Source organism: Oryctolagus cuniculus, chromosome 4, assembly GCF_964237555.1.
Source record: "Oryctolagus cuniculus chromosome 4, mOryCun1.1, whole genome shotgun sequence".
Classification (NCBI taxonomy): Eukaryota; Metazoa; Chordata; class Mammalia; order Lagomorpha; family Leporidae; genus Oryctolagus; species Oryctolagus cuniculus.
In genome coordinates this window covers 132,159,150-132,169,666 of record NC_091435.1, presented here as the reverse complement: position 1 = coordinate 132,169,666, position 10,517 = coordinate 132,159,150, and the positions used below count along the sequence as shown (strand labels likewise).

The window sequence follows — 10,517 nt, the reverse complement described above, 5'->3', positions numbered from 1 at the left end:
ACAAATCAAGGAACTATTAGTCTTACACTATGGCAGGTTCCAAAGAAGTTTTCTGGCACCCCCTTGTGGATGTGATTTTTCTCTTTAGTGTTTTTAATCTAAGTGCATCAACAACTTCGAGGTGTTAGATATTTTTTCCAAAGGCAGCTTTCGGGATTGAGTGCTTATGGAGCACTTCCCTGTGTGCCAGACGTTGTTCTAAGAGCACAGAAGGGATCAACGGACAAGACAGTCCCAACCCTCTTGGGGCTTCCACTCTAGTGTAGGGGACAGTAACGACAATTTTTGTACCTACATCTATATATGCATATATAACATCAGGTAGTGGAAGTGTGGCTAAATAAATCAAGGAAAAGTATCTCTCTGTTTGTCTCTCTGCCTCCCTTCCGCAGGAAACAGTTGCAGGAGTTTGTTGGAGTCCATGGGTTTTATTCCTTAATATCTATTTTATATCTATGGGAAAGGGTGATTATCAGGAGGGAATGTGGGATTCAAACCCACTAAGTTGAAGGGTTGTTAGTTTGGGGGGCAAGGAGAGCAACTGAGCTGGAAAGATAGGAGGCAGTGACTAAGCAGTTGAGATTATAGAGATGTTTCAGGAATTGGTCTAGAAGTGTTCCATCAAAATTAATATGCTAAAGCTGTGACTCCCATAACCTCAAACATGACTATATTTGGGGATAGGGATGTCAAAGAAGTGACTAAGTTAAAATGAGGTGGGTGGGGCGGGCCCTGATCCAAACTAATGTCTAATGGACATTTCAGAAATGAATCAGCAGATGGAAGATCTTTCTCTCTTTCTCATTCTCTGCCTCTCTCTAACTCTCTGTATCCCTCTCACTGCCTTTCATAATAAATAAAAATTTAAAAATGAAACACAAACATTAGTTTGTCTCCAGCTCTCTCAACTCAGTCTTTTTGGACACAAAAAGAGATAGCAGAAGCAGACGTGTTCTCCAGCAGCTAAGATGCTGGTGGGGATGCTTGTGCCCCACATTGTTCTTGGGTACTTGGATTTGAGTCCTGGCTTAAAACAGCTTCCTGTTGGTGCACACCCTGGAAGCCAGCAGGTGATGATTCAAATGGCTGGGTCCCTGCCACCCACGTGGGAGATGTGGCTTGAATTCCTAGCTCCTGGCTTTGGCCTGGCCTTGCCCAGCCTCTGTGGGCATCTTAGGAGTGAATTAGTGGATAGACGGTCTCCTTGTCTTTCTGTCTGTATGTGTGTCCCTCTGTCTCTCAGATAAAAGACTTAACAATAATTATCAATAGAAGAGAGCGATCGGAGGTGCTTGTGTGCAGAGAGAAGACCATGCAAGCACAGTGCGAGAAACCATTTGCAAGCCAAGATGAGAGAGCTCAGGAAAAGGCAACCAAGTCTCCCAACCCCTCAAACCAAGACTTTTGGTCTCCAGAGCTGTGGTTGAGGCCCCCCAGGGTGTGGTAGTTTGTGTGGCAGCACAAGCACACTTAGACAAGGTGTGATCCTAGGGCCGAGGCAGATGGGAGGATAAGATGACCGCAGGAGATAATCGAGAGAGCTGGAGACTGGAATGATCAGTCATAATCAATGTTTGGGTTTTATTTTTCAATTTTTGTTTATTTGTTATAAAAAGCAGTGAGAGGGAGACAGAGAGAGAGAGAAAGAGAGAGAGAGAGAGAGAGAGAGATCTCCCATCTGCGGGTTCATTTCTGAAATGTCTACAACAGATGGGGCTGAAATCAGGAAGCTACAACTTCTGGATCTCCCATGTGGATTTCAGGGACCCAACTATTTACGCCATCACCTGCTGCATCGTAAGCAATGTGCCAAATGATTTCCCACCCCCCCCCCCAATTAATATTAAAATCAGCAACTAAGACAACACAGTTTTGGAGAGAATGATTACATTTATTTATTTTTATTTTTATTTTTATTTTTATTTTTGACAGGCAGAGTGGACAGTGAGAGAGAGAGAGACAGAGAGAAAGGCCTTCCTTTTGCCGTTGGTTCACCCTCCAATGGCCGCCGTGGCTGGCGCGCTGCAGCCGGCGCACTGCGCTGATCTGATGGCAGGAGCCAGGTACTTATCCTGGTCTCCCATAGGGTGCAGGGCCCAAGGACTTGGGCTATCCTCCACTGCACTCCCGGGCCACAGCAGAGAGCTGGCTTGGAAGAGGGGCCACCGGGACAGAATCCAGCGCCCCGACCAGGACTAGAACCCGGTGTGCCGGCACCGCAAGGCGGAGGATTAGCCTATTGAGCCGCGGCGCCAGCCTGATTACATTTAGAAAACTAGATGCCAAACTCCTTGAAGAATGAAAAGAAATAACCTCGAAGGAGGGAAGTGACAGAAAGACCAGTCAGCATTGAAATTTACCAACTTTAAAGTCACCACGCACCCTCTCCTTGACTTTGATGCAGAGTTGTTTAAGAAAATGCAATTGTTTTCTTTGGGTACTAGTTTTCTCCACCTTGAATCCTCTACCCCTGGAGGTTCTACCAGGCACTAAATGAAGAGTGGGAAAGGGTACTCTCTGGAGAGGGTCTTTTGCTACCAAGCAATCCAGAGTCTCCCTCAAATAATCATGCTAAATTGACGTCTATTGTGTATCCTATATGTGCGAGGCACTGTGATAGAAACTTTCAGAAGCATTAAAAACAAAAGAGAGCAAAAAACTAATTCTCACAATGATGCTAAAGTGAAAGCATTATCCATCTTGTTTTGCATGAGCAGAAAGAATAAATCTAAAAAAACAATTTAAAACTGTGCTTGAAGCTAGAACTTAAGCCCAAGACATTCATACGCTGTGTACCATCTCACCATGTTCACCCTTGTCTAGTGCATTTTCATGCATTAAGCCTCTCTTCTTTATTACAAATAGGTTTTATTTTATTTTTTATTTATTTATTTATTTTGACAGGCAGAGTGGACAGTGAGAGAGAGAGAGAGAGAGAAAGGTCTTCCTTTGCCGTTGGTTCACCCTCCAATGGCCGCCGCAGACGGCGCGCTGCGGCCGGCGCACCGCACTGATCCGATGGCAGGAGCCAGGTGCTTCTCCTGGTCTCCCATGCAGGTGCAGGGCCCAAGGACTTGGGCCATCCTCCACTGCACTCCCTGGCCACAGCAGAGAGCTGGCCTGGAAGAGGGGCAACCGGGACAGAATCCGGCACCCCGACCGGGACTAGAACCTGGTGTGCTGGCGCCACAAGGCGGAGGATTAGCCTGTTGAGCCGCAGCGCTGGCCTACAAATAGGTTTTAGACCTGGAGATTCTGATTCCATGGCATGAGTGCCTGTAGTGTAATTCTGAAGGCACACTGGTTTTCAGGGGAAGAATATGCAAGCCAGATAGATTAGTGATGTCTGCTGGGGAATGGGGTCATGGAAGGGCAACGTGCATGGCTAGTGTGCTCCATCCCTGGTCAAACCCTAACCACACTCTAACGGTGATGTCCTGTCTCGGGGGTTACAAAGACTTCGGGGGAGGAGCACAAGTGCTTCTCCCTCAGAAGACTGTTCACTAAGGGACAGATGTGCTGAAGCGGACGGGACTGGTTGGCAAATGTGATAAAATTGTAAAAAGTGGAGTTGAGCCACTTCCTTGCCTTTGGTTATCTCATTAGTGGAAAAATCTAGTGAAGTCTTTCCAGATAGCTAAAAAATTTACTTAATGTCATTCCTAAGAAAACTTTTTTAACCTGGCTCCAAAAAAAAAAAAAAATGTGCTTATAAATAACATTCTTGAGGCTACTTGCCTCCAGTAAATTCCTAATTTTCTTGCCAGGGAATTTTTACTAAATCAGGGTTTTCTTACTGGTCCTCCAGGAACCGGGAAGAGTCACCGGGGTACTGCGCCTATCGGCTGCTTCTGGCCTTGGCTTCCTGTTCTCAGCAGCAGAACCGAGGAAATCCGCAGGATGCAGGCAACCAGGGGACATGGGGACTCGGGAGGAAGTGCTCCACCTAAAATAGTTCTGGTGCACAGTCGCTGAGTCAGAGTTCACGTATGATCCTGGAATTATTCTCACAGGTGATGGGAAGTAGAGAAGAAGGAAGGAGATGAAAAGAGCTTTTCAAAAAGAAAAGTTTGCCACCAAGAAAACAGCTGAACAGCAGAAAAGGCTAATATCCAAAGATAAGTTCATCCTGTGCGTTCAAAGGAGACAAATTGTGATTTCCTTCATCGACCATGGGTGCAAAGTCTTGGTCCGGGTTCAATTTGGGGGCCCATAGGGAGTGGATGTTTGCTTAGCAGCAACAGAACAGCTGTGCAAACGGAAGTGGACCGTTTGGATCCAGTCTCCCTGAGTCATGTGTTCACAGTTCTTTCTCTAGAACCACCAGGCTCAAAATGTCCACAGTGCTGACTCTAGTTTTATCGCTGGCTAGTGGGAAACATCTAGCGTTTTGCCTACTGAGGAATGAAAAGGAGTAGACAGTTCTCCATCATAGCTTCCCAAACAGGGTGCTGTGCTTGGAGTGTCCTCTTGGACCATGGGTGCACCCACCCTCTACTCCCAGCCTACTGGAATCCATTTATTTCTCCAGACTGCACAGTGAGGGACTGACGAGCCATAGTCAGTCATTCATTCTTGAAATGCTTTCTGAACATCTACACAGCTGCTGGACCTGAACATTCATCATTTGCCCTCCAGATACTCAGAATAAACAAACACGGTAAAGTCTCCACTCATTCCGTTCTCTTCCTCCTCCAAAAGGAGGTATTTTCATTGGTCTCTGATTTATCCTTTCCGTTTTTTTTCCTTTATTTATTTATTTTCCTTTATTTTTCACACTCTAGTGTACTGGATGTACTTCATTTATTTCACTTAATAATAAATCCTCACAATCACGCCCTACCAATTTATAGAAATCTTTCTTTTTTTTGTTATCGCTACATAGTGCCCCATGGTGTAGGCTCGTCTCAGTTTGAGTTAGTAGTGCTTTTGTGGTTGTTTTCAACGTCTTACTATTACAATAATACTGTAATGAAAAACATTGCACTTGTAAACACTCTCTTTCCTGTTGGTGGAGGCACCTTCAGGGTAGTTTCCCAGAAGTACATGTCCTGGGTCAAAAGATAAGTAAATAAGCATCATTGTTAGCTCTTGCTCATTTCTCTAACAGGGGTTGTGTCATTTTGCATTCCCGTCAGCATTGTATGATGGTGCTTGTCTCCCTCACTCCCTTGTAATGAGTGTGTTGTCAAGCATTCAAATTATTGCCAATGTGATAGGTGAGAAATGATATCTCTGTAGTTTTAATACGCTTTTATCTCATTAGGAGCAAAGGGCCACATGCGTAGCTGTGCACCACTTAACAAGTCTGTGTTCTGAGAAACGTGTCTTTGGGTGCTTCATTGTTGGGTGAACATCACTGACTGTGCTTACGGAAGCCTACTACACACCTACGTGGTAGAGCCCATTGCTCCCCGGCTGCAAACCTGTACATCATGTTACTGTACTGAATGTCACAACAGTAAGTATTTGTGCACTTAAATGTACAAAATATATGGTAAAAACATGACCTGAAAGGTGAGAACGATTTTGAAAAGGTGCAGCAGTGAGGTGCACCCATCATGAATGGGTAGCAGCACTGGAGCTGCTCTGGGTGAGTCAGTGAGAGAGCGGTGAGTGCAGGGGGCAGCCTAGGTCCTTGCTGTACACTGGTGTAGGCTTCATAAACACTGCACATGGGCTATGCTGCAGTTTTTGAAAAATGAAGGTTTTTTTTTAATAATAAGCTTGGTAAACTAACTTTAAAAAATGTATTTATTTAGGTATTTGAAAGGCAGAGTGATAGAGGAGAGACAGGGATCTTCCATCTGCTGCTTCACTCCCCAGATAGTTACAGCAACCAGGGCTGAGCCAGGACAGAATCAGGAGCCTGGAACCCCATCTGGGTCTCCCACCTGGGTGGCAGGGACCCAAGCACTTGGGCCCCCATCTGCTGCCTTCCCAGGTGCATTACCAGGGAGCTGGGTCAGAAGCCAAAACATCCAGGACTCAAACCAGCACTCAGATAATGGATGCCGGTATCCCAAATTGCTGCTTAACCCACGGCACCACAGTGTTGGCCCCCACAGTAACATTTTTACAAATATTTTAATTTCTATTAACTTTTTGATTCTTTTAAAAAAGATTTAGTATTTATTTGAAAGTCAGAGTTACAGAGAGAGAGAGAGAGAGACAGAGATAGAGACAAAGAGCTCTTCCACCTGCTGGTTCACTCCCCAGATGTCTGCAACAGCCAGGGCTGGGCCAGGCTGAAGCCAGGAGGCTGGAGCTTCCTCCAGGTCTCCCACATGGGTATCAAGGGCCGAAGCTTGGGCTATCCTCTGCTGCTTTTCCAAGGGGCTGGATTGCAGGTGGAACAGATGTGATTTAAACCAGCACCCAGATGAGATGCAGCTTAATCCGTATGCCACAACACCAGCCCCAAATTTTGATTCTTGTAATACCATTTAACTTGAAACACATTGTGTAGCTTATATACTTATTCTATAACCTTTTTATTGAAAATCATTTTTATTTTACTTTTTAAACTTTTGGACTATAAAGTAAGACACAAATACACACATTAACCTAGGCTTACACAGGACTGGGATCAGCAATACCACCGTATCAGTGTCCTCCAGCTGCACACCCTGTCCCACGGGGAGGTCTTCTGGTGCAGTCACACACTGGGGATGGTCCTGTCTATGGTCAGTATCTTCTTCTGGATGCCTCCCACTGAGAATACTAAGAAGCTCCCCTTACAGCAGTTACAGTACAGTTCATACAGCTTGAAGGCGGAAGTGCTTTGACTTTTATCATAATGGGCTGTTATACATTAGCATTCTTTTTAGGGCTATTGATCAATGTAAGCTCAGAAACTGTGGAAGGAAAAGATGCCTTGGGTGGAAAGTAAGGCTGTTTGCTGAGAGGTGCCAGGGCAGAGTGTGAGGGAGGGAAGCAGAGAGGATGGGAACTTTGTACAGCACCCAGTGGATGCCCAGGGAGGGGAACCAAGGCCGAGGACTGCAAATGAAGAATGAGGATGATGTGTGTTAGTTGCTTATGGCTGCCATAACAAATTAGCACAGGCTGGTGTCTTAAACAACACAAACTTATTGTCTCGTTGTTCAGGGATATGAAATTAAGGTGCTGGCAGAGTTAGTTCCTTCTGGAGATCTGAGAGAACATTTGTTCCGCGCCTAGCTTGTGGGTTGGTGGTTGCCAGGAATCCTTGACATGGCTTGAGCTGCATTGCTCCCATCTCTGCTTCTGTCTTCTCATGGCCTTCTTATAACAGCACCAGTCACTGGATGCAAGGCCCACCCTAACTCGTCTCAGTAACCAGCCTAATTAATTATATCTGGAAAGACCCCATTTCCAAATACGGTCAAATTTTGAAGCTCCAAGTAGACGCAAATTTGGAAGGACAATTCTCAAGTCCTCATAAAATGGGAGAAAATTCACTGAGGGAGGTGAAATGGCACAGAAATCCAAGGGGCCACTTTCAAGGGTCACCAGGCCCAGTGCCTTGGAGAGGGTGAGTGAAACCTGAATCACCTGCTGTTTACAATGACTCTTGCCCGCTACTGTCTAGCCACACCAGCTTGGATCAGTTGCTAAAACCTACTGAGCATGTACTTCCCCTGTACCTGCTGTCCCCACCACCTGGAGCTCTCCTCCCACCTGTCCTGGAGGGTGGGCACCGTCTGTCCTTGAGGTCTCATCTTGGAGCCCCGCAAGGGTAGACATCACATCCACTCTGGGCAAATGTTTGTCCGCTTCCTCTCATGGTGCTTGACATACGGTAGATTCTTAATGAATGTTGGATGAATGGTCAGCTTGGGCGTTTCAGTGTTAATCTCTCTCCAGTGTCGACAAACAATCACTAGAAAAGTATTGCTGACAAGAGAGAGACTTTATTTTTAGGAAGCAGTTTGCAAACTGGGGAGCTTCTGGTATAAAATGAATGGGTGCTTGGCCGCCCATGTGGGTGCCAGTTTGAGTCCCGGCCGCTCCACCTCCAAACCAGCTCTCTGCTATGGCCTGGGAAAGCAGTAGAAGATGATGGCCCAAGTCCTTGGGCCCCTGCACCCATGTGGGAGACCCGGAAGAAGCTCCTGGCTCCTGGCTTCAGACTGGAGCAGCTCCGGCTGTTGCAGCTATCTGGGGAGTGAACCAGCGGATGGAAGATCGATCTCTCTCTCTCTCTCTCTCTGCCTCTCCTTCTCTCTGTGTGTAACTGTGATTTTCAAGTAAAATAAATAAATCTAAGATAAAATAAAATTAAATTAATGAAATTAATGGGTGCTGCAAGGGAACAAAGAGAAGGACTTCCTTACATAGGGAAGTCCCGCCATTCCCACTCCTGTCTGCTGTGCAATGAGGAACGCAAGCTGGTGAGAAAGCGCTCAGTGCTGACTGGCTGATTTTCAAAACTGACTGAACATCACAGTTCATCGGTCAAGTCCTGGTGGCAAAATGGGACTTTTGAGGGCTCTTGAAATAGGAACACACTTGGGCAAGGGCCCCGGGGTGTTTTTTCAGGAGCATAAAACATTAACACCACGAGTGCAACATCCAGTTAGCAAATTCTGCTCAGCTCCACTATGAATTTCAAGTCCATTTTGCTATTCGGGATCCACCTCGAAGGCTTAGGCTTCCCCTGGGTTTGCACCACTAAGATGTATATGATATAATAGATACTCATAGTCTGTGTTTCCTAATATATCCTGCGGGAAATTACAGATGATATAACAGCGGGTTAAAATGTATTTTTATTTAGCATTTACATGGTGGTAACTGTCTTCTAGCTACTGTTTTAAGCATGCTACCAATGTAACTCATTTAATTCTCATAGTAACTATTATTACCTCCATTTGATGGAACAGGAAACTAAGGTGCAGAGAGGTTAAATCACGTACCCGAAGTCACACAGCTGATCAGATCGAGCTGGGATTCAGGTGGGGTGGTGTGGCTCTGGATGGAGTGTGTGCTCAAGGCTGCCTCCCAGTGCACCTTTCTCCTTTGGTTGAGTGGCAGTTTTGCTTTTTTCTACAGTGGGGTTTGAAGGGAACAGCTTGCATGTTTCTCCTGTGGTCCCATCTACATGCTATACACCCACAACCAGCAGTTCACCACACAACACACACAGCTCTATAAGAACACAAAATGACGTGCACACACACGTCTGCCAGAGTTAGACACGAGCAGCTGGGGGAAGGGCCACAAAACCCTCTTCCCTGGTGAAACCAAGTCCCTGCTCTCTGGCAGGGGGCACCCAAGACTGTCCACTTTGTGGTTTAACTTGTGGTTAGTGTCCTGATAAAACAGGCTCTCAGCTAAACCAGAGAAGTCTAGTTTGCAGCTACAGGCACAGACAGCCTAAGGGTATGCAACTCCCAGATGGCAATCACGCTAAGTATGAGAGTCATGGCCACACACCAGTCAATGCCCTTCCTACTTCAGGGCTAGAAGCCCCAAACCAGGAAGAGAGGGAGCCACGTTTTCTTGCCACTGGACAACTCCTCTCTAGGAATGTACTTTAATAAACTAAGCTTCATTACCTCTACTTCCGTCTCACCAAACCGTAGTTCATTATCCCACTGACAAAAAAGAAGCCAGGCGATATAACTCCTTGCTCTCGCTCCGCCCGTCTTCTTTCCGCCATCTTTCCGTGCCGCCGCGATGGTGCGCATGATCGTCCTGGCCGATGCTCTCAAGAGCATCAACAATGCCGAGGAGAGAGGCAGGCGCCAGGTTCTCATCAGGCCGTGCTCCAAAGTCATCGTCAGGTTTCTGACTGTGATGATGAAGCATGGTTACATTGGCGAGTTTGAAATCATTGACGATCACAGAGCTGGGAAGATCGTGGTGAACCTCAGCGGCAGGTTAAACAAGTATGGAGTGATCAGCCCCAGATTTGATGTGCAGTTGAAAGATCTAGAAAAATGGCAGAATAATCTGCTTCCATCCCGCCAGTTTGGTTTCATTGTACTGACAACCTCAGCTGGCATCATGGACCATGAAGAAGCACGACAAAAACACACAGGAGGGAAGATCCTGGGATTCTTTTTCTAGGGATGTAACACAGGCATACAAATAAAAGCTCAATGGACAAAAAAAAAAAAAAAAAAAAAAAAAGGCAAACTGGCCACTGCCAGTGACACACACACACACACACATTAAAAAGTCCAACTCAGAGAACAGAGCCATCCTGAGTCACCGCTGGGAAGGCGTTTGGCCTGACAGTTCAGACACCACTTGGGATGTCCATGTTTCTTATCAGAGTCTGGAGTGGGGGCTAAGAACTGACATTCCTAACGAGGTGCCGGATGACGATGAAACTGCTGCTCTGGGGACTGCACTTTAAGAATTATTCAGCATTTTTTTTCTCATTAATTTTTTTAACTTTTATTTAGTGAATATAAATTTCCAAAGTACAGTTTATGGATTACAATGGCTTTCCTCCCCCCCGCAATAACTTCCCTCCTACCCGCACCCCTCCCATCTCCCGCTCCCTCTCCCATTCCATTCACATC

At 46.1% G+C, this 10,517-nt stretch overlaps 1 protein-coding gene across 1 annotated transcript; it reads left to right on the top strand.

The window, feature by feature from the left end:
* The first annotated feature begins 9,609 nt into the window (after nucleotides 1–9,609).
* Nucleotides 9,610–10,120, top strand: LOC100341630 (small ribosomal subunit protein uS8-like). Its single transcript, XM_051818417.2, has one exon. It carries the CDS (start codon nucleotides 9,664–9,666, stop codon nucleotides 10,054–10,056), a length of 393 nt encoding a protein of 130 aa, XP_051674377.2. The 5' UTR covers nucleotides 9,610–9,663; the 3' UTR covers nucleotides 10,057–10,120.
* The last annotated feature ends 397 nt before the right edge of the window (nucleotides 10,121–10,517 follow it).

Bases quoted from the DNA above. Each gene is read 5' to 3' on its own strand.
- LOC100341630 (XM_051818417.2), top strand. From the start codon at position 9,664: ATGGTGCGCATGATCGTCCTGGCCGATGCTCTCAAGAGCATCAACAAT.